The sequence below is a fragment of the Ranitomeya variabilis genome, chromosome 8 (assembly GCF_051348905.1).
Source record: "Ranitomeya variabilis isolate aRanVar5 chromosome 8, aRanVar5.hap1, whole genome shotgun sequence".
NCBI classification, from domain to species: domain Eukaryota; kingdom Metazoa; phylum Chordata; class Amphibia; order Anura; family Dendrobatidae; genus Ranitomeya; species Ranitomeya variabilis.
The window spans coordinates 173,578,654-173,602,322 of record NC_135239.1 but is presented as its reverse complement, the minus strand read 5'-3'; the positions used below and the strand labels follow the sequence as shown (position 1 = coordinate 173,602,322).

The 23,669-nt window shown below is 48.6% G+C and overlaps 1 protein-coding gene across 3 annotated transcripts in view; it reads left to right on the top strand.

Moving 5' to 3' along the window:
• Positions 1–23,669, top strand: part of NEK4 (NIMA related kinase 4) — a 93,360-nt gene that overhangs the window by 43,911 nt on the left and 25,780 nt on the right. For all 3 annotated transcript variants that reach the window (XM_077276944.1, XM_077276947.1, XM_077276946.1), the window contains exons 5-9: positions 6,140–6,294; positions 8,388–8,514; positions 15,578–15,958; positions 18,293–18,349; positions 19,637–19,750. In XM_077276944.1, coding sequence (XP_077133059.1) covers positions 6,140–6,294; positions 8,388–8,514; positions 15,578–15,958; positions 18,293–18,349; positions 19,637–19,750 — 834 coding nt within the window. The remainder of the gene's footprint in view (positions 1–6,139; positions 6,295–8,387; positions 8,515–15,577; positions 15,959–18,292; positions 18,350–19,636; positions 19,751–23,669) is intronic.

Genomic DNA, 23,669 nt, shown 5'->3' with positions numbered 1-23,669 from the left:
ACAGGTCCTTTTTTTTATAGGGTCCGCTCTCCCCCGAACCAACAACAGGCGAGCACGGCGAGTATACCTCCCCGTCCCTCTCCTGCGACGTATGGCGCACAAAAAGCTTGCGCCGGGGCAACGGTTCCTATACGGTCCCGATTCCCCCCCCCCCACCTGCAATAGAGCAATGTGCTCTGGAGAAAATGCAGCCGGAGGGGAAGATGTGCCGCAGCACCAACAAACCCCTTTGATCAGACGAGGATGCATCAGGGGCCTCTCCATCCCCATCCAGGGTGCATGGATTGAGTACACACCCTCACAGAACCGCCCTGCATGTGAGAACCGGGGAGCACTGCGGCTGTAAGTACATACCCCCCTGCTCCCCTGTGTGCGGCAGCGATGCGGTCCGGGTCCCTGGAGAGAGACACCGCCGACCGGGGGTCGGCGGTGCTTGGCGGAGGTTCAGAAACGCTCCGTCGCGGCCGCAGCCGCACATCGCCGGCAGGCCCCAAAAATTTAGTCCCAGGCTTCTTCAGCCGGAGTAGGCCGCAGTGGGCAAAATCCCTCCCACGGCCGTAGCTCCGCCCCCTACATCGGCGCTTCTCGTCTGGGACGAGAAGCGCCCTCCAAATCTCGGGGGCCATATTTCCACACTCTCTGCACGGAGCCCACGCTTCTACAGCGCTCTAGAACCGCCATATCTCTCCCTGGGGACACAGACAGGACCGTGGGTAAGCTGCTTCAAGAAAGCTTAACCCCTTCCCTGGCGTATACTGCCCGCTCTGTCTCCAAAGGCACTATGTCTCAATCCAAGGAGACTAAAAAGGGTAACAAGAAGCACACAGTGTTTTTCACTGTATGTGCCACTTGCAATGCGGCCCTGCCCCGAGCCCACACTACTCCTTTGTCCTTTGTGTGCAGATTGTGTCTCGCCCTCTGTGCAGCCGCCTCTTGCCGCCGCAGGTACTGTCGCCGATGCCGCAGCCGTCGACCCTATAGAGCCTAGCCCCCCAGAGTGGGCAGCCTCTCTGTCACGATCTGTGGCTTCCCTAGCCAGGGCAATTGACTCCCTCCGGGGCCCCTCTCCAGGTCGGACCGCGGAGGATTCAGACGACGGTATGGATCCGTCTACCAGCAGGGGGCGTACCCGGTCACTTTCTACCCGGGGCTCTAGAAAACGTGTTCACGTTTCATCCCCTGACCATGAGCTAGCGGGCCCTTCAGTGCCTGCAAGCTCTGCTTCCCGGTCCCCTTCCCCAAACTCGGATGACTCTGAATATGAGTCAGACATTTCCTACGTTCAGGACTCCCCCTCCTCCCAAGAGTCTCTCGACTCTCTCATCGAGGCGGTCAACCAGACCCTGAAGGTGACTGAGGACTCCGTATCGGAACCCGAACACGTGGTGTCTTTCAAAAAGACTAAGCGTGTTCAAAAGGTTTTTGTCACTCACCCTCACTTCAAGGAGATTGTATAAAAACATAGGGATCGCCCAGATAAACGTTTCATGGGACAAAAGTCCATCGAGACCAAATACCCTTTTTCTCGGGAACTAATCAAGGACTGGCTGCAGTCTCCGTCAGTGGACCCTGCTGTGTCACACCTCGCGTCCAAGACCATCCTGTCTCTTTCGGACGGTTCCTCCGTTAAGAACCCCTCCGATCGCCAGATTGATTATCTGGCTCGTTCTGCCTTCGAGGCCACAGGAGCGTCTCTCTTCCCATCCTTCGCCGCCTCTTGGGTGGCTAAGGCTATGGTCTCTTGGACCGAGACTCTTTCCTCTACCATCCAAGCCAGTGACACCTCCAGAAGCCAGCATCCTGGTTAACCAGATAGCGCAGGCCGGAGACTTCATAGTCAACGCCTCTATGGACGCAGCCAATTGCGCTGCACAGGCAGCCGCCAATGCAATCTCCATCAGGAGAGCCCTGTGGCTCAGGGATTGGCGAGCAGATTCGGCTTCCAAGCGTTCTCTAACAGCCCTGCCTTACCAGCCTGGTCGGTTATTTGGAGAAAAATTGGACCAAATGATCTCGGATGCTACCGGAGGGAAAAGTAAATTTCTCCCCCAGCAAAAACCTACCCGGCCCTTTCGGTACCAGCAGCAACCTCCATTTCGGCCTTTTCGGCCCAATGCCAACTGGTCTTCTACATCCTCTACCCCCGCATCAGGACGAGGTTCGCGCGGTGGCCGAGGCACCCAGGTCTCTTACAGACCTAATCGTAACTGGAGACCCAGGCCTAAACCACCCGGGTCTAAGGGATCCACATCCCATGGATCCTCCGCCCAATGACTCCTTGCAACATCCGGTGGGCACCAACAAAGTAGGCGGACGCCTGCTCTTGTTCCGTCAAGCCTGGCTCTCAGTCGTTTCCGACGAGTGGGTCAGAGAACTGGTGTCCACCGGATACAAAATAGAATTTTCCTCCCCCCCCCCCCCCTACGCGCTTTTTCCAGTCTTGCCCTCAAAGGTCAAAGGCCACAGCGTTTCTCCAGGCAACATGGGCACTACAAATGGTCGGAGTCATCATTCCGGTCCCCCTAGAACAAAGATTCAAGGGTTTCTATTCGAATCTATTCGTGGTCTCAAAGAAGGACGGATCACTACGTCCGATCCTAGACCTGAAGCTACTAAACAGATTCGTAAAAATCCGACACTTCAGGATTGAATCCCTCCGTTCTGTGGTCGCGTCTATGGAAAAAGGAGAATTCCTGGCATCCATAGACATCAAGGATGCCTACCTGCACATACCAATCTTCCCTCCGCATCAGCAGTTCATCCGCTTCGCTTTTCGCGGGGAACACTTCCAATTTGTGGCCTTGCCCTTCGGTCTCGCCACCGCTCCCAGAGTCTTCACGAAGGTCATGGCGGCTGCCATGGCCATTCTTCATTCCAGGGGAGTGGTGGTAATTCCGTACCTGGACGACCTACTGATAAAGGGTCCTTCCTACCCAGCGTGCGAAGAGTCCGTCGTTCTCACGGTGGATACTCTTTCTCGCCTGGGATGGAAGATAAACTTCAAAAAATCTTCTCCAATTCCGGCTCAACAAATCTCTTTCCTGGGGATGATACTGGACACTTCCCGCGGTCTGGTCATACTCCCTCAAGACAAGGCTTTGGCCTTGCAGCAGGGAGCTCAGAGTCTTTCCCGTCCAGTCTCCCACTCCATTCGTGCCAGCATGCGAGTTCTCGGGCAGATGGTAGCTGCCATGGAAGCGGTCCCATTTGCGCAGTTTCACCTCCGTCCCCTGCAGCATGCGCTACTGTCGGCTTGGGACGGCAACCCGTCCTCCCTCGACCGCCGATTCATCCTGTCCCCACGGGTCAGGAAGACCCTCAGGTGGTGGACGCTGAAGTCCTCCCTAACCCAGGGAAGGTCCTTTCTCCCAGTACGGTGGCTGGTGGTGACCACCGATGCCAGTCTCATAGGCTGGGGAGCGGTCTTCAACCATCACACAGCCCAGCGGCGGTGGTCCACTCAAGAGTCTCGCCTTGCCATCAATATCCTCGAGATTCGAGCTATCAGGCTAGCATTGTTCCAGTTTCACCGCCTTCTGGCAGGTCACCCAGTCAGAATCCAGTCCGACAACGCCACGGCCGTGGCATACATCAACCGTCAGGGCGGAACCCTCAGCAGGACGGCCATGCTCGAGGTGTCTCACATCCTTCATTGGGCGGAGTCAAACCATTCGCCCATCTCGGCGATCCACATTCCAGGTGTGGAGAATTGGGCGGCGGACTTCCTCAGCCGCCAGGGCCTCGCCTCCGGAGAGTGGTCTCTTCACCCGGAGGTTTTCCAGCAGATTTGCCATCGCTGGGGGACCCCGGATGTGGATCTCATGGCTTCCAGGATGAACAACAAGGTTCCTCAGTTCTTTGCTCGGTCCCTCGACCCACGGGCCCTTGGAGTAGACGCCCTGGTCTTGCCTTGGCGCCAATTCCGCCTCCTGTACATTTTTCCTCCTCTTCCCCTGCTACCGAGGGTCATCAAAAAGATCAGGGCAGAGGGGGTACCGTTGATTCTCGTCGCGCCAGACTGGCCGCGTCGGGCATGGTACGCCGAACTGGTTCAGCTGGTAGCCGATGTCCCCTGGCGTCTTCCAGATCGCGTGGATCTTCTTTCACAGGGCCCGATTTACCACCAGAACTCAGGGGCCCTGTTTTTGACGGCTTGGCCGTTGAGTCCTGGATTCTAGGCCAAGCGGGTTTCACTCCCAAGGTGTCCTCCACCATGATCAGAGCTAGGAAACCTGTTTCCATGCGCAGTTACCACCGTACCTGGCAAATTTTTTTCTCATGGTGCGATGCACAGGGACGATCTCCTCTGGTATTTTCTATCCCTTCCATACTGGAGTTTCTTCAGTCCGGACTAGAGTCGGGACTTGCCCTTAGCTCCCTAAAGGGTCAGGTTTCGGCATTGTCAGTCCTTTTCCAGCGGAAGATTGCCAATAGGTTGCCGGTGAAAACTTTCTTCCAGGGAGTTTCCCGTGTGGCGCCTCCCTACAAATCGCCCTTGGATCCGTGGGATCTTAATTTAGTTCTCGGAGCTCTTCAGGAGACTCCCTTCGAACCGCTACAGGACGTTTCCTTGACCTTCCTTTCTTGGAAGGTAGTCTTCCTAGTAGCCATTACGTCCATCACAAGGGTTTCGGAGTTGGCTGCACTCTCTTGCCGCCCTCCCTTTCTAATTTTTCATCCGGACAAGGCGGTATTGAGGACCTCTCCCACCTTTTTGCCCAAGGTCGTCTCTTCTTTCCACCTCAATGAGGAGATTGTTCTGCCTTCGTTCTGCCCGGCACCAGTCCATCGCATCGAAAAGGCTCTACACACTCTTGATGTGGTGAGGGCTCTTCGTCGGTACGTCTCGAGGACGGCTCCCTTCCGCACGTCAGACGTCCTGTTCGTACTTCCAGAGGGGCCCAGGAAGGGTTCTCCCACTTCAAAAGCCACTCTGGCTAAATGGATTCAGTCAGCCATTCAAGAATCCTATCGTGTCAAAGGTGTTCCTATCCCAGCTGGGATCAAGGCCCATTCTACTCGGTCGGTGGGCGCCTCGTGGGCCATTCGGCACCAGGCGTCAGCACAGCAGGTCTGCAAGGCTGCGACGTGGTCCAGTTTGCACACTTTTACCAAGCATTACCACATTCATTCTATCTCTTCTGCAGATGCCGCCCTTGGCAGGCGCATTCTGCAAGCGGCAGTTCCTTAAGCCGTAAGCCAGTGGTACATGGGGTATTAGCATATTGCTCCCCACCCAGGGACTGCTTTTGTACGTCCCATGGTCCTGTGTCCCCCAATGAGGCGTAGGAGAAAAGGAGATTTTTGTGTACTCACCGTAAAATCTTTTTCTCCGAGCCACTCATTGGGGGACACAGCACCCACCCTGTTAGCCTGTTTTTTTGGCTTGTTGTTACTTCTTGGTTTTGACATAGTTTGTCTTTGTTCATGCTCCTACTGCTTTACTACCGAACTGGTTGAAATTGTATCCAGTGAAGGGGTGTATACTGCAGAGGAGGAGTTAATCTTTCTGTCTACTTAGTGTCCTCCTAGTGGCAGCAGCATAACACCCATGGTCCTGTGTCCCCCAATGAGTGGCTCGGAGAAAAAGATTTTACGGTGAGTACACAAAAATTTCCTTTTTGCAAACTACTTGCCTTACTCCGGGCACTGTCAGCGTCACTACACCGGCCTCCTCATACTAGAATTCTCCTTACGGAAACACTTGTTTTTTGTTGGAAATAGACAGTCCGCCATCACTCTCTTAATGGAGATACTTGGTTTATAAATTCACACCATATGAAATGAGTTTATAAAATGGTCACAAGCACGATATAGTGTATTTGAATCAAGTTCAGGCACTGTTTGCTATTCCAGTTGCCGCATAAGCAAAATCGTTATTTTTTCTTTAAAATGTTAAGGAGCCATACACCTGAGATGCAGTAGCTTTCATATCTGTCCCATAATTACGATCCAATCAACTGATCTTACATATTTGTTGCTTTCTCTTGGGAGGTAAGCATCAGACATGTTGAATTTCAATATGCCCTATCCTTACTCCGGCTGTCCCCCTACACATCAGATTGGCCATGGATACCATGTTAATAAATTCTGTATATAATATCATTCCATGTACATAATTTCTCCTCTTACCTTCCAGTTGCCTCCAATGCCTAAAGATTACAGTAATGAACTGAGGGATTTGATTGGCACAATGTTAAGCCGAACGCCTGAAAAGAGGCCAACAGCGAATCAGATACTGCGAAAGTCTTACATCAAGCAGCACATTAAGTGTTTCTTGGATAACAGTAAACTGTAAGTAATAATATAATAATATTAAAAGGGATCTTTACTAGTGATGAGCGATCATGCTCGGATAAGGTGTTATCTGAGCATGCTCGGGTGCTAACTGAGTGTCTTCTGCATGCTCGAAAAATATGTTTGAGCCTCCACTGCTGTATGGCTCACAATTGTTAGACAGCCGCAACACATGCAGGGATTTCCTAACCTACAGGCAACCCATGCATGTGTTGTAGCTGTTGAACAGCCGTGACACATGCAGCTGCGGGAACTTGAACATATTATTCGAGCATGCTGGAGACACGCGGTTAGCACCCGAGCATGCTCAGATAACACTTTATCCCAGCACGTTCGCTCATCACTGATCTTTACCAATGTTGTAACCACATAAAATCCCGTTACATTTAATATGCTACGAGAGTCGGCAGTGCAACTCCATTGCACATCCAAGTCTGCATTAATAGAAAGCAATGGAACTGCTGTCATTCATGCAGAGGCTCCTACCCTTCCCTACTCCTGTTGTTCACATAGCCTTAAGAAGGAGGGAATTAAACGATAGTTTCGGAATCTGCAGAATTAGAAAATGGAAGAACGTCGCCAAGAAAAAAAGTTAACAGTACTTATTTTCTTTAGTTTTAATTTGGGGTTACTTTTGGCAAACAAGCAGGTTTGTATTTCATTTATCATACTCTATAAATAGAGGGAATGGATGTGACTAGAATTACTGAATACTGACATGCACCTTCAGTTGTCGGCGTGGATGACGTCTTCTCTTACTGCTTTCGTCCATTTCCCAGGTATATTTCAGCTAATAATGGAAGTGAGAACTGGTCTGGCTGTATGAATGTTGTGTTCTCTTCTCATCAACCATCTGTTAGGTATATATGTCAGGGGTATTTCTTGTTGTATACTTTTCACGTATGCCACTGTATACACAAACAGCGGCATAATGTGCTCATAGGGACCAATGTTGAAGAAGCAAGCACTCCCCAACATTTTTTAGTGTGTGTTAATATTCTTACTAATTGCTGTCTTCCCTGGTTTCCAGCGCTGCGCCAGTCCTCTTCTCACTCACTCTTCTGGGGTCTATGTGTGAGCCAGAAGTCTCTTTTACTGTGTAAGCCTATGGAGCTCAGAACGAGGCAAAATTAAAAGCAATTTCCAGCTCACACACAGACGCCAGTGTGATCCGGAGAATTGGAATAAATGTCGTGAGTGTGAAGAGGACCGGAGCTCCGCTGGAAACGGGGGAAGACATCGATCGTTGAAAATATTAGCTCACTTACACTACATTATACTAACATCTGCACAGGTTTAGTTAATACAAAACAGTGGGAGTTTTTCTTTAAGAGGGGTCTCTAATCTTTACAAAAATATATATGAGTAGTTTAACTGCAGTAAGATTAGTCCACATGTGTACTCTGCAGGCCAGCCTCTCACGCAGTTACATGGCCATGTCCCGGGTGTGTATCTGCAGCTCTTTAACATTCCTTATTCTGATCATGTTTTTTTTCTCCCATTTTGTACCACATATCACACATTACATGCCCCTATCTCCACTGCTCGCTGGTTTTCCCAGCTCTGTCTCTAGAGGGATCCTGTTTAACATGCTGGGCATCAAATGGCGCAGTGTCGAGAAAAGAGCAAAACAGACTAGGAGACAGGACTAGCTAACTAATAGAAGGGCGTATAAGCAACATCATCTATGAATGGGGAGCGGAATCATGGTAACTGTAGTCCTATACATGGTAATCCCATACATCAAAGGTGCAGCACAAAGTTGTGATAAGCTCATAAAACTCCTTAAAAAAAGTATGCAGCCAGGTGTATGGTTTTTGTGTGTGTATAATGGCCCACAGTACAGGAAAGCACTGTCCAGCACAACAGAATGTCAGCTAGGCCTCCTTTATGTGCATGGGGGCCTATGGATAATTCAGCATATGTGCCAGGAGGCTTCCTAAAGCATTCAGTAACCACAATGTGAACAGGGCCCTGCTCTTCTCTCTAGTTCTCACATTTACTTATTGAAGATAGAAGACCAGGATGAACTTTAAACTGGTTTGCTTGCACAATAAAGAAAAAACTATTGTTTTTTTTTTTTTTATAAGAAAACAAGTCAAACGCCGAAAAAAAATGGTATACTCCAGCCACGGCGGAATCCCAAAAAATGGTGAGCAGCATGAACGGGAAATACGAGCAGAAACTGCCCCTGGTGAAAGAAAACGGCATAAAGAGGTAAAATTACTATTCATTTACTCTGTCGCCTCATTGGGGGACACAGGACCATGGGTGTTATGCTGCTGTCCACTAGGAGGCGACACTATGCATAATCTGAAAAAGATTAACTGTGGCTCCTCCTGTGCAGTATACACCCCTGGACGGCATCAGCCTTCTCCAGTTTTTGCTTAGTGTCGCAAAGGAGGCACACCTAAAGATTTTTACTCCGTTTTCCGATGGGATTACAGATGAAGAAAAGAGGGTCTCCTGTGAGACCCGGTATGGCTCCTTCCTCGGCCCCCTATTATGGGGTGCCCAGTTGAAGTTGAGATGGCTATTCCCCATGCTGCTCCTTCCCCAGCCCCTCGGGTGCTGGTTCGAAGTCGAGACCCCCCCCCCCTCCTTCCCCAATTCCTTTTGGTTTCTGGGTTGAGGTCGAGGCGAGGATAAAGGCCCCTGACGGTGACAAGCACCCTCCCTATCCCCCTCTGGGGGTATTAGGTTGAGACACCTCAGGTAGGGCCTGTACAGGCAGCATCCTACAGCTCCCAGCAATGGGCCAGCACACTGCGCCTGCATCCAGGGACCCCAGCCCAGCTGCGGGCTCCTGTTGGGGCCGGGGGGAGTGCAGGCAGGCATGGCACATACAGACACAGGGCTCCCTGCGCCCCTGTCTCTGCGGCAGCACCAGCTCTATACTGCCTCAGGGGGACCCCTCACAGGGCTCCCCTCTCGCTTACAGCCCCACCGCTATCCTGCCTTTAAATCCGGAGGGGTCCGGTTCAGATCCGACCCCCTCCCGGACTTTCGCGCCGGCCTGGAGCCCTTCTGGGCCTCAGGCATCTACTTTAGGCCTCGGCTTCGGCCTAGCTGAAGCCACCGCCTCCTCTCCGCCCCCCCGGCCCGCCCCCCGGATGACAAATATGACACTCTACCGTGTCATACAGGGGGCGGATCGAGACAGAAAGGGCGCGTTTTTACACAGCCTTGCCGCCTTTTTACAGCTCTCCGCCCCCTTCTCCTCCTCTCTTCTCTGTCTCTGCAGCCATTTTCGGCTGCAGATTAACCCTGCATCTCCCGGTCTGCAGGACCAGGACCAGGCAGCCAGTCTCCGGGGGGCACAGGACTGTGGATCTTCGGCGCTGGACCTAGGGGCACACTGGTGGGGTAAGATCACAGCTGGGTTCTTTTTACTCAGCTGTGAATCCATATTACCTATAAGGCTCCCCTGTAGGTTCTCTACCCCTGTAAGGTCCATCTGCTGGCAGCACCTCTGCACTTTGTGCACTATGCAGGTCTCAAGGTCCAAGAGAACCAGGCAGAACTGCTATTATGCATTCTGCACAGCCTGCGGGACCGCTCTCCCCAGTAGTAGCACGTACCCGCATTGTCAGAACTGTATACAAACTACTGTGTCACAGCCTCAAGAAGCCCCTGCCAATGCCTTGGTGTCTAATGCCACGCTGGAATGGGCCACTCAGATATCGCAATCTATGATGCAGTCTATACATAACCTAACTTCCACATTGCTTCAGGCTCTGCAGGGTCATGCCCCGGCTATGACCGTTACCCAGCAAAGGGAGAGCTTGACTCAGGAACAAGATGACCCTGGCACATCCACGTCTAGGTCAGGACGCAAGCGGATCCATAGATCAAGTCCATCTGCGTCATCCCATAGCACACGGTCATCCCCCTCTAGGGAGAGACACCGTAGCTCCAGGTCATCTAGACCGTCCGATTCCAGGGACAGACAATGCAGATCTCCGCAATCCCCAACCAGAGAAGGCCTCCTCCCCAGCCCACCCAGCAGGGGACGCCTCAGTGATACACAGGATTCGGAAGGCATCTGCGACTCTGACTCGGACAGAGAAACGGAAGGGTCCCTGATCCCAATCCCTCCTAGCAATACAGTGCTAGTTGAGGACATAATATCGTCCATCCATCGGGTGCTGGACATTTCTGATCCGCCACCAGAGGCCCCAGAACATAAGATTTCCTTTGAAGGACCTCTGAAGCCGCCTAAGGTTTTCTCTAACCACCCAGAGTTTAAGGCGATCCTTAAAAAAACAGCTCTCACAGCCTGAGAAAAAATTAGCTAATCGCAAATATCTGGAGGCGAGGTACCCCTTCCCACAGAAGGACACCAAGGAATGGACAGATCCACCTGAAGTGGATCCCCCAGTCTCCAGGCTAGCAGCACAGACCCTCCTTTCACTGCCAGATAGCTCACCCCTCAGGGACGCAGCAGACCGGCAGGTAGAACGCATGGCTCGTTCAATTTTCGAGGCAGCAGGGGCATCCCTGGCTCCCGCGTTCGCCTCAGTTTGGGCTGCCAAGGCCATCTTGGCCTGGGCAAAGAATTTACAAGCCTTCCAAGCATCCGCTCCTGAACTGTCAGACCAAGCGGTTCAAATTGCAGTTGTAGCAGATTACATGCTCCATGCAGCTCTGGATTCAGCAAAGGGAGTCGCGGGGAAGGCATCAAACGCCATCACGATTCGGCGTATCCTCTGGCTGCGAGAATGGAAAGCGGACGCAGCCTCAAAGAAGTCCCTCACGCACCTCCCCTACCTCAGTGGGAGACTTTTCGGTGAACAGTTGGATACTATGATATCCAACGCCACAGGGGGTAAGAGTACTTCTCTTCCCCAACTGAAACCTAAACGCACTTACAAGAAGCGTAACCAAACTCGATTCCGATCCTTTCGGAATTCCTCCGGCTGGTCCGTCTCACGTCCAGTACAAAATCGTAACCGCTCCCCACGCAGGGACAACTCACGATCGACGCAAAGGTCGGACAAGACCTGGCAGTCAAAAGCAGGCCAGTCTAAGCCCAGAGGAGGAAAATCTCAGACTTTCTCTTCTTCATGACTCACGGACTCCGGAAGACACCCAGAGTGTTCACCAAGGTCATGGCAGCAACCATGGACGTCCTGCATTCCAGAGGCATAGTAGTCGTTCCATACCTGGACAATCTACTCATCAAGGCTCCCACCTTCAAGGACTGCGAGCTCAGCGTCTCAATCACAACTGATACTCTCAGTCGCATGGGCTGGTTAATCAACCTACAAAAGTCATCACCAGCCCCGAGTCAGTCCCTGACCTTCCTGGGAATGTTATTCAACACCTCCAGGGGTCTAGTGCTCCTTCCCAAGGACAAGGCACTGGCCCTCCGACTAGCAGTTCGCACCCTCCTCCGCAAACCCCCTCGATCTCTCCGTTTTGCCATGAGAGTCCTCGGCAAGATGGCAGCAGCAATAGAAGCCGTCCCATTTGCCCAGTTTCACCTCAGACCTCTCCAACTAGCCATTCTCAAGTCCTGGGACAGGAATCCCTTCTCTCTCGACAGGGAGTTCCAGCTAACGTCGTCAACCAGGAGGTCCCTGCACTGGTGGCTCAAGCCAACCTCGCTAGCAAAGGGGAAATCCTTTCTCTCAGGTCAATGGAAGGTTCTGACCACCGACGCGAGTCTGACGGGTTGGGGTGCGGTGCACCTACACCACAGGGCAAGTGGTCCCCAGCGGAAGCGACCATGCCCATCAACATCCTGGAAATTCGTGCCATCCTTCTGGCATTGAGGGCCTTCCATCACTTACTGGCAGCCTCTCACATCAGGATACAGTTGGACAATGCCACGGCTGTGGCATATGTGAATCATCAAGGGGGGACCCGCAGTACCCAGGCGATGCGGGAAGTGTCACATATCCTCCGCTGGGTGGAGGACACGGGGTCGGTCCTTTCGGCGGTCCACATTCCGGGTGTGGACAACTGGGAAGCAGACTTCCTCAGCCGACAAGGAATAGACTCGGGAGAGTGGTCTCTCCATCCCGAAATTTTTCAACAGATCTGTCTCCGCTGGGGGACCCCGGATGTGGACCTAATGGCATCCCATTTCAATGCCAAGGTCTCCAACTTCATTGCCAGAACACACGATCCGCGGTCGCTCGGAGCAGACGCTCTGGTTCAGGACTGGACCCAGTTCCAGCTTCTGTATATTTTTCCACCTCTCCCCCTGATATCCAGAGTGGTGAGGAAGATCAAACAAGAGGGAGTTCCAACCATCCTCATTGCACCGGACTGGCCCAGACGCACATGGTACGCCGACATCGTACAACTCACAGCAGACGCCCCCTGGCGTCTCCCCGACCGCCACGATCTTCTATCACAGGGGCCGTTCTACCACCAGAACTCAGGGGCTCTCAATTTGACGGCGTGGCCCTTGAGACCTGGGTTCTAACCCAGGCAGGGCTCTCGACAAATGTCATTGGAACCATGATCAGAGCACGGAAACCAGCCTCTGCCAAGATTTATTACCGTACCTGGAAAGCTTTCTTTACCTGGTGCGAATCTCGTGGCCAGATCCCACTCCCTTATTCCCTACCCAAAGTACTTGGTTTTCTCCAATCGGGTCTGGAGGCCAGGCTGTCATTGGGCTGGTGTCAGCCCTCTCAGTGCTTTTCCAAAAGCGCATTGCTACCAAGCCGCAAGTAAGGACTTTCCTTCAGGGGGTTTCCCGATTGGTTCCCCCCTACAGACGACCACTAGAAACGTGGGACCTCAACCTGGTCCTGACAGCATTGCAGGAACCACCCTTCGAACCCCTTAAGGAGGTCCCTCTCCGCCTTCTTTCCCAGAAGGTGGTTTTCCTGGTGGCAATCACCTCGCTACGCAGGGTGTCTGAACTGACAGCACTCTCCTGCAGACGGCCTTTCCTGGCATTTCACCAGGACAAGGTAGTTCTTCGTACGGTCCCATCCTTCCTTCCGAAGGTTGTGTCCGACTTCCACCTCAATGAGGAAATTTCACTACCATCCCTTTGTCCGGTTCCGGTTCATAGAGTGGAGAAGGCTCTGCATACGCTTGACCTTGTCAGGGCTTTGCGTATATACGTGTCTAGGACTGCGTCCTTCCGGAGGTCTGATTCCCTTTTCCTCCTTCCGGAAGGCGGCCACAAGGGTATGCCAGCTTCCAAAGCTACTCTTGCCAGGTGGATCAAATCCACCATACAAGAGGCGTACCGCCTTAAGAATTCTCCTCTTCCAGCCGGTATTACGGCACACTCTACACGGGCGGTAGGGGCCTCCTGGGCCATTCGGCACCAGGCTTCGGCACAACAAGTGTGTAAGGCGGCCACTTGGACTAGCTTACACACGTTTACTAAACACTACAGGGTTCATACCCAGTCCTCAGCGGACGCGAGCCTGGGTAGACGTGTCCTGCAAGCGGCGGTGCCCTAAGTGTACGGGCCTGTCTGCACAATATTCGTCCATTGCTTCCCACCCAAGGACTGCTTTAGGACGTCCCATGGTCCTTTGTCCCCCAATGAGGCGACAGAGTAAAGGAGATTTTTGTGTACTCACCGTAAAATCTCTTTCTCTTAGCCTCTAATTGGGGGACACAGCTCCCACCCTGTTGCCCTTTCCGGGCTGTTGTAACTGTTGAGTTCTCATATTGTTTCTTGAGCTCGTACAATAGTTGCCTTCTTACAGGCATAATTTTGTTATTCATGTTACGTTCCTCCTACTGCTTTTGCACAAAACTGGAGAAGGCTGATGCCGTTCAGGGGTGTATACTGCACAGGAGGAGCCACAGTTAATCTTTTTCAGATTATGCATAGTGTCGCCTCCTAGTGGACAGCAGCATAACACCCATGGTCCTGTGTCCCCCAATTAGAGGCTAAGAGAAAGAGATTTTACGGTGAGTACACAAAAATCTCCTTTTTGTAATGTGCCTGCATGCTCCTCTGTTTAGTTTGAAGAATTACCCCATTCACACAGAGAACTTTGGGTCCCCAGTTGTCGGGATCAGTAGGGGTCTACGCATCTGAACCCCCAGTGATAATACATTCAACATCTATCCTACAAAGTGGTGATATCATTTTTTTGTGCATAAAGAAAATCTTGTTACATAGGATGTGGCCCACAGATAACTATAGGTTCCTTGGCTACTATTGAGTCCCACATTTGTTAGGACTTAACCTCTTAACATACAAGTCACTGCAGGGGTGAACCACTTCATAGATGTCAGATGCCAGTGGTGATACATAGCTAACATCTGCTCCGATCGCCGCTGTTAACCACTTAGATGCTGCTGTCAATCACTTACAGCAGCACTTAAATGGCCTACTTACCGGTGCACTCCCATTGACCCCCATTTTCTCCCCTTAGACACAGACTGGGTTTCATAGGAGAACCACAGTTACGCTATACACTGCAATACTATAGTATTCCAGTGTGTAGTATAAGTGATCCGCAGGTTCAGGTCCCAATCGGTGGACTATGGAAAGTAAAAAAAAAAAAAAGTTTAAAAAAAAAATCCCTATTAAAAAATAAATAAATAAAAACCAAACATATTTGGTCTTGTTGTGTTAGGAAAAGTCAAATTTATGAGAATCGTCCCAAAAAAATGGTAAAAACAAAACCCAAAATAACAATGGTGGAATTGTGGTGTTTTTTTTTTTGCTGTTTTACCCATCTTGAATTTTTGTTTTCCCATTTTTTTCATCATGTTGTGTGCTAAAATGAATGGGAAGGGAATAAAAGCGCAAAAAAAACAAAAAATGTCTGGACTCTTTTGTGGGGTGGGAAAAGGTGTGGGGGTTTTTTGTTTGTTTTTTTACAGCTCCACTCCTTTACAATTTTATGAATTTTACTCTTATCCTAGAATAATATTTAGAATTGAGAGTCCTTAGTGGTTCATACCTTTTAATAGCTAATAGCCATTAAAAGGTATCAACCACTGAGGACTCTCAATTCTAAATATTATTCTATCCACTGGCTAACAAGGTACCAGGATATATATCTTTCCTGAACTCTTATCCTACACATTTTATTTTCTACCCGACGCAAGTGGCTTGTTGCCTGAAACATAGAACATGAGCGTCACATAAAACATGAGAATGTGTATTAGCCATTGTATCTGAAGTCAATGATCCATATCAGGTTTCTTGAGAAACCGGGCAACTTTTCCAAAGGCCAAAATTAATAAAATCAATAGGAATAATGTAAATTTGTTTTCTGACTCCTTTTATACACATAAGGACATTTTTATGTTAATGCACAATTGTCAATTTTCTACGCAGAATAAAGGAAAAAGCCCAGTAAAGACGAAAGCAGCCTGTGTTCCTCCAGCTCTCCCCGACTTCCCGCACATGAACAGTACAGCGGCTTATATTTCAACGCTTAGCAAGGTGGATATCAGTGTCCTGCCCGATGACAAAAGAGCAGCGGCTGATGAACACTTGATCCCCGAGCTTCAGAATGACTGCAGGGACCCGCCGGGTAAAATGACACCAAACTGTCCGAAAGAACAGGACATCAAACGAAAACCGCAGGCAGCACCAAACGCCAACATGGAAGACAATGTTTGTCCGGTAGCTAATCCCACTAGCATGGAGGATGAAGAAGACAACACCATGAAGCTTTTACAGCCAGCGTGCAAAGGCGACCATCAGGCGAACCAGGTGGGTACAAGTAACTAGCGTCATGTTTTTTTTTAAAGGGGCCGTTTACCAATCAGACAACCCCTTCTTGAACTAAGTGTTTGGCCCCGATAAAATAAAAAACCTACACTTCCCTTCCGTGCTGGCACCGGTGGTTCCAGTGGTGTCAGCACTCGCGGTCCCGGGGCTCTCTCGCGGTGTTGTGACACATGAGCCCGGCGCCCAATCAGCGCTGGTGTCACTGTCCCCGCCTTCGTACGGATTGAACAAGAAGAGGAAGTCAGGGATCAGCTGCAGCCAGGACTTCCTCTTCATGGCGAGGACAGTGACGCCAGTGCTGATTGGGCGCCAGGCACCACATGTCACAACACCACACGGGAGCTCCGGTACTGCGAGTGCCAACACCGCTGGAACGGCGCCGGCACGGGAGGTGACTATAAGCTTTTATTTTATTGGGGCCCAAGAAGTATCGTTTCTCCTTGCGGAGAGTGACATGTTAAGCATGTCGAGATGAGGATACTTAAAGCTGCAATGCTCCTCTGGGAAATATGCAAATTGTCTCTTCAGAGAGGAAGAGAACTAGAACTCTAGTGCCACCTATTGGAAGTAGCAATCCTAACAGTCAATGTCGACCCTTTAACGAGCCTTGTCTCCTCATCTCAACATACTTACATGTCACTCTCCGACATTGACTGTTAGGATCGCTACTTCCAATAGGTGGCACTAGAGTTCTAGTTCTCTTCCTCTCTGAAGAGACAATTTGCATTTTATTGGGGCCAAACATTTAGTTCAAGAAGGGGTTGTCCTAGTAGTGGAAGACCCCTTTAATGTAAAACCTCTATTTTTTATGTTTGATTTTTTTATTTGTAATTTCATTTGTATAAAATGTCTCTAATTTCATACTGCATTAAGACATTAGCAAAACCAAAGAAATGAGCTGGAATACATGTTGGTATAACTGCAGTGTGTAGGGGCACAAACAGAAACTAGGGAAACTTTTCTGAAATGGGACAAATCCTTTAATAATGTATTTGATAGAATTTCAGCTGTAATAAAGATCCTGATATATATGTTATAGGATGTCATGATAAGGGTGACACACCTGGCAAGGAAGTTATGAGAAAGTTACCTGCAATTTACCAGATGCGTGCCCCTCTCAGTTGGGAAGACATTGGCCATGGAGAATGGGTAACAAGCCATGAGATGCGCCTCTATTGTAAACATTATCTTATAATTTAATGGTAGCTGTGCTTGGTACTATACCGCCTGATCTCCCTGCTCAATTTCCTGCCAATCTCAACCTGAAAGGGATTGTCCATGCGATGTGCGCGCTGTGAGGGTTCATTGACTGCAGTCTTTCATCACAGACCTGGACAACCCCTTTAAGCAGGAGCAGCGTCCACAGGCTGGGTTTCATAGAAGTACTAAAGTCTTCAGTAGGCCTGCAGCTGCCAAGGTAACCCATCAACACCATACATTGCATGGGGCGATGGGCGACTTAACAGACCTCCAATCTGCTCCAAACAGAGGCACTTAAAGGGGTACTCCCATCTTCCAAGATCCAATCCCGATATGTACTAGATGTAATAATAATAACAAATTTCCAATTAGATATTAAGTATAGTTCTTCTGATTCGCTTTGTCTCTTACCCCATGTGCAGGGCATTGCATTAGCTTAGGTATCAATGGTTACGACTATTAACATCTAAGCTACTGCAATGCCCTGCACATGGGGTAAGCGACATAGCGAATCAGAAGAACTATACTTTATTTCTAATTGGAAGATTTGTTATTATTATTACATCTGCTACATATTGGGTTAGGCTCTTGGAAGATGGGACTATCCCTTTAAGTACCTCAGTTTGGAGGAGATCGGAGGTCTATTAAAGGGAATCTGTCACCCCATTTTTCGCCTATAAGCTGCGGCCACCACCATCAGGGGCTTACCTACAGAATTCTGTAACGCTGTACATAAGCCCCCGATGTAACCTGAAAGAGAAGAAAAACAAGTTAGATTATACTCACCCAGGGGCGGTCCCGGTTCAGGTCCGATGGGCGTCGTGGTCCGGGTCCAGCGCCTCCCATCTTCATGCGATGACGCCCTTTTCTTTGCTGTCAGAGATTGATATCAACATTTACCGTAAGTGGTTAAACAGCAGATAGACAGAGATGCCGGCTGTACAACACAGCCGTCACCTGCCCTGTAATAGATGGGCTTAGTTCCTGAGCTTTTTCCATACACCTACATCACATGTGAGGTGCAGATGTTTGTCACATGTCAGGAAGGGGTTAAACACAGGGTACACTTTTATTAAGAGCTTTGTTTTAACTACTTGTGTGTCTGTTTTCTTGTAGGAACCTTTGGATTCTACAGAGAAGCTCCTACAGCCATTCCTACCTGTTGCAGAACCCGTACGTCTAACGAACATTTTCCTATATTTAACCCCTTAGTAACGTGGCAATTTTCCATTTTTGCTCACTTGCTTTTTCCTCTCCTTCTCCTAAAAGCCATAACTTTTTTTTTTCCCAATCCTCACAGTATTATGAGGGCTTGTTTTTTTGCAGAACAAGATGTAATTTTGAATGACCCCATTCATTTTGCCATCCCATGTACTGGAAAATGGGAAAAAAAATCCATGTGCATTCGAATTGAAAAATGCAATTACGTAATTGTTTTGGGGTTTTGTTTTTTATGGTGTTCATTGTGCGGTAAAATTACCTGACCGCCCAGCCTGATTCTTCAGGTCACTACTAAAAACAGCGATATCCAACATGTCTAGTGTTGGAAAAAAATGTGAAAAAACAAATTGCTTCCGTCACCATATTTTGAGACCGGTGACAATTCTCATTTATCAGTGGGGCCTTGTGAATGCTTGTTTTTTGTATGGTGACCTCACATTTTTATTTATCTATATACGACATTTTGATCTCTTATTGCATTTTTTTTTTCTGCTCTTGGCGTCAACCAATCGGATTAATTTTTATATTTTGATTAATTGAACTTTCATGGATGCGGCGATAAAAAATATGTTTGCTCTATTTTCTTTTTCATGAACGAAAAAGCAGCGGTGATTTCAGTTTTTATATATATTTTTTTTATCTTTTTAAAAAAATTGTTTGTTTGATTTTTTAGTCTCTTTGGTGTGCTTGAACCTGCGATCGTCTGATTGCTTACACAATATATCACAGTATATAGTGAAAATCACGATCTCCTATGAAGCCCTGGTACACTGTTTTTCACAGAAGTACCATAATGGCAGGCACAAGGGTTTTCAGCAAATGTCAGGCTGCCAAAGCAACCCATCGGCACATCACAAGGTGGGTCGATGGGTGCGTGGAACAGCACTTTCCCCAGGCACCGCACGCTGTAATTGCCGCTGTCAGGGATTTGCATAGGCATGTAAGTGGTTAACAGCAGCGGGTTGTTCTCAGCTCCACCCTCTGCTGTTAGAGGCAGCTGATGGCTGTGTTATACAGGCAGTGTCTGTTGGCAGTGATACCTGCTCAGCTCTCAGTTATAGATGTTTTTGTGCCAGGTAAATGCAGTGAAGGAGATGTTTCCCTTTGTTACTAGTCCTGTAAGTGGCATCCCTAGGATATGTTGACTTTGTAAAATCACAGAAAACACCTTTAATGATATTACATAGTAACACGATGTCAGTAACATAATTCACGATGCACCTTCTTGTTTGGTTACAGGACGGAGTAGCAGCAAACGCTGAAATACAGCCCCTTAATTCCTCATCTGAGCCATCCTTATCCAGACAGCGAAGACACAAGGCCAGAGAAGATGCGTCCTCACACTCCGAGCAGGTGAGACTTCCCAGCATAATATGGATATTGGGTTTAGTTAAAAACGATTTTTCGCGATTAGGGTTTGTAGCCCTATTGACTTGTGCTACTTGAAATTATTAGACTGAACTGCTACTCACCTTCCCCTGCTCCAGTGATGCTCCTCCGCAGCTGAACTACTACTCACCTTCCCCTGCTCCAGTGATGCTCCTCCGCAGCTGCACCTGTCCATGATGACATGTCGCAGCAATGACGTGTTCCTTATTGACATGTCGCAGCAATGACGTGTCACACATATATATATATATATATATATATATATATATATATATATATAAGCACTAAGAAATTGATGCTAAGCTCAGCCGATGCTGCCAGCGGCGGAGACACAGCGCTGGACCCAGGGAGGGCAAGTAGGGAACAGTTTGTTAGTTTTTTACCTAACTAAGCATGTGGGCAGAAGATTGCTGAAAGAGGGCAACCCCTTTTATTCACACCTTGGGCCCAGTGGATCAGTCTCTGCTCTGACATAGCCAAAATGAAGAAAACTCCACAAAAAAAGTCAGCTGTGTTTACCAACATCAAGACACAAGCAGGATGCAGTAGACCCCAATAATAAAGGCAGGGGCAACATATGTGCAAAATGCTGATGAAGCCACCACTCACACACCTACCATTCATGGAGGGGGCAGCTGCCCAGTATTATTAATGCACTCGGATAAGGCGTCGGTCATACAGGTAAGTGATGTGCACAATGTCTGGTTTATAGCCTGTTAGTAACGCCCATGCTATTAGATCTAGCGGTCTGTGGAGTTCTAAATAAGCGCACCCCACGAGGACCAATTCCCCAAGCCTATATTAGAGGGCTTTTAACTCCCCTAGCACGCGGGGAGAAGATTGCTGAAAAACAGCAACCCATTAATGACCGCCAATATGCCTTTTAACGGTGGCAGTTAAGGGTACTTATTCCTCAGTGCTGCTTTTTAACGGCACTGAGAAATTAGTATATAGCGCCCCCTCCAGCCTCGGAAAATCTCTGGTAGCCAAATCCCTGGAGAACATGATTAGAGACAGTTTTCACAGTCCCCTCTCACGCGATCACTGTTATTCACCGAAGAACGGCAATCACAAAAAAATAAAAAGTTTCTCTCTCCTCTGATATGATCTAGCATATCAGAGAAGAGAGAAATGGGGTCCCCCAAGCCCACCCGGTGCCTCAGCCATCCCTGGGCCCTCCTGCTCCGACCTCCTATTGTTTCCTTTTGATCACTGTGATAAACCCTATCACAGTGATCAAAATGAAAAAAAAAAATAGTAAATCAAATCCCCCTTTGTCAGCCCCTTAGTTAGATAAAAATAATAAAGTTAAACATTTTATTTTTTTTCCATTCTTTGCAGTTAGGGTTAGAGCTGTGGTTAGGGTTGAGGTTAGTGTTCTGATGAGGTTAGGGTTGTGTTAGGGTTAAGGATGTGTTAGGGTTAAGGTAGTGTTAGGGTTGGGGTTGTGTTAGGGTTAGGCATAGGGATGTGGTTTGGGTTGGGGTTAGGGTTGTTTTAAGGTTGGGGTTAGGGTTGTGCTGGGGTTAGGGTTGTGTTGGGGTTAGGGTTGTGTTAGAGTTGGTGTTAGGGGTGTGTTGGGGTTGGGGCTAGGGCTGTGTTAGGGTTGGAGTTAGAATTGGGGGGTTTTCAAAATTAAGAAAAAATTTGTTTTATGGCGGTTAGTGTTGAGCGCAAGTGCTTGCTACTCGAGTTTGCATCGAGTGCTCAGATATGTACCAAGTAGCGCAGATCACCACATTTTTTTTGGGTGTTTAACAAACATGAAACTTGCAGGGCAGGGACTCGAGCATGTCACTCGAGCACCCGCAATATTCGGTGCATACCCGAGCAACTCGATGCAAACTGTAGTAGGGAGCACTTGCACTCAACACTAATAACGAAATATTCAGTATGACGACTTAATGTTATCAAATTCTGTGAAGTACCTGTAAGTTCAAAATGCTCACTACACCCCTGGATAAAATTCTTGAGGGGGTGTGGTTTCTAAAATGGGGTCAGTTGTGGGAGTTTCCACTGTTTAGGTACATCAGGGGGTCTCCAAACGTGACATGGTGCCCGCCATCGATTCCAGACTATTTTGCATTCAAAAAGTCAAGCGGTGCTCCTTCTGTTCCAAGCCCTGCCATGCGCCCACATTTTCCCCCACATATGGGGTATTTGTATACTCAGGAGAAATTGCAAAACGAATATTGTGGTCCACTTTCTCCTGTTACCCTTGTGAAAATAAAAAGTTTGGGTCTAAAGTAAATTTTTTCTGAAAAAAGTTAAATGTTATTTTTTTCCTGACATATTGCTTTAGTTCTTGTGAAGCACCTGAAGGGTTTTACAACTTGCTGAATGAGGCTTTGAGCACCTTGAGGGGTGCAGGTTTCAGAATGGTGTCACTTTTGGGTATTTTCTGTCATATTGACCCCTCAAAGTCACCTCAAATGTGAGATGGTCCCTCAAAAAAAAAAAGATTTTGTAAATTGTGTTGGAAAAATGAGAAATCGCTGGTCAACTTTTAAAGGGAAGGTACCGCGTTTGTAGATCATTAATACATCACTGTAATGTAGCATAACATGCTGCTATAACCAAGTTTTAAATGCATGTGAAACAGATTTCGTGTGTTATATGAGTTTAAAGAAGGCACTGGGGGCTGACATCTTGGTTTCACAGCAGTTCACAACACTATCAGTGTCATTTTACGGCACCCCATGGACGTAGGAGATAATAGGGTCAGCGCCGGTCTATCTCTAACATTGTAGCTGCTTTAGCAGTGAGCTGGGCACGCCTCTGTGGGCTGCACAAATCACTGCTGTAGGTGCGACTAGCAGCCATTTTATTATAGCCCAGTGCTATCTGCCGAGCTCCACTTACTCTATCACAGGACAGAAGTGCACTGGAGCCGAAGGATGGAGAGTGGGGAGTGCGGGTGGTTTACCTCCCTGCTCCTCTGTACTCCAGGCACTGGGCAGACATCCTCTGCTCCTCACACGCCGCCCTCCCTGTGTGCTTCTCCTACTCTGTCTCCGCCTCCCCCCTCACACACAGTCCGGTAAGAAGCTGCATTTACAGCCTGCAGACAGGGAGCTGACACCTGGAGAAAGAGCAGGGCAGCTGATAGGACAGGGATTAAGGTGGGGGAAGGGGGGGTGGCTGCTGAGCCCACTGTGTTCTGCTCTTCTGTAAACTCTGTAGCTGTGTTTCTGATGCAGTAACTGCTGGTGATAGCAGATCACAGGGCAGTCACACACAAAATGGCTCTGCCCTGTGATGCTGCTCTTCATTCTGCCCCAGGGATATTAGACCACCCAAAAGGGGAGGGAAATGCTGATGTCAGCAGTTACTGCCCAGATTTTCCAGCTAACAGTGAAGCTGGTAAGTCTTACTATAGCTGCTTGAGGTCTAAAACAGAAAATGCTCCCCCTAGTGGTCAATATATATATTTGTAAGAAAATATATAATATTTTTCATATAGAAATGTTTGCAAACATTGCATTAATACATTTTATTTACTATTTTAAGCTTAATTTCACAAAAAAACAAACTACAAGAAAACTGGTGGCACCTTCCCTTTAACCCTTATAACGTCCTAACAAAAATATTATGTTTTCAAAATCGTGCTGATGTAAAGCAGACATGTGGGTAATGTTATTTATTAACTACTAGATGGTGGCCCGATTCTAACGCATCGGGTATTCTAGAATATGTGTGTATGTATGTATATAGCAGCCACATAGTATATAGCACAGGCCACGTAGTATATAGGAGACATGTAGTATATAGCAGACAAATACGATGTGGCCTGTGTTATATACAATATGGCTGCTATATACAAACATACATACATACTGTAGAATACCCGATGCGTTAATACAGACCACGCAATATATAACAC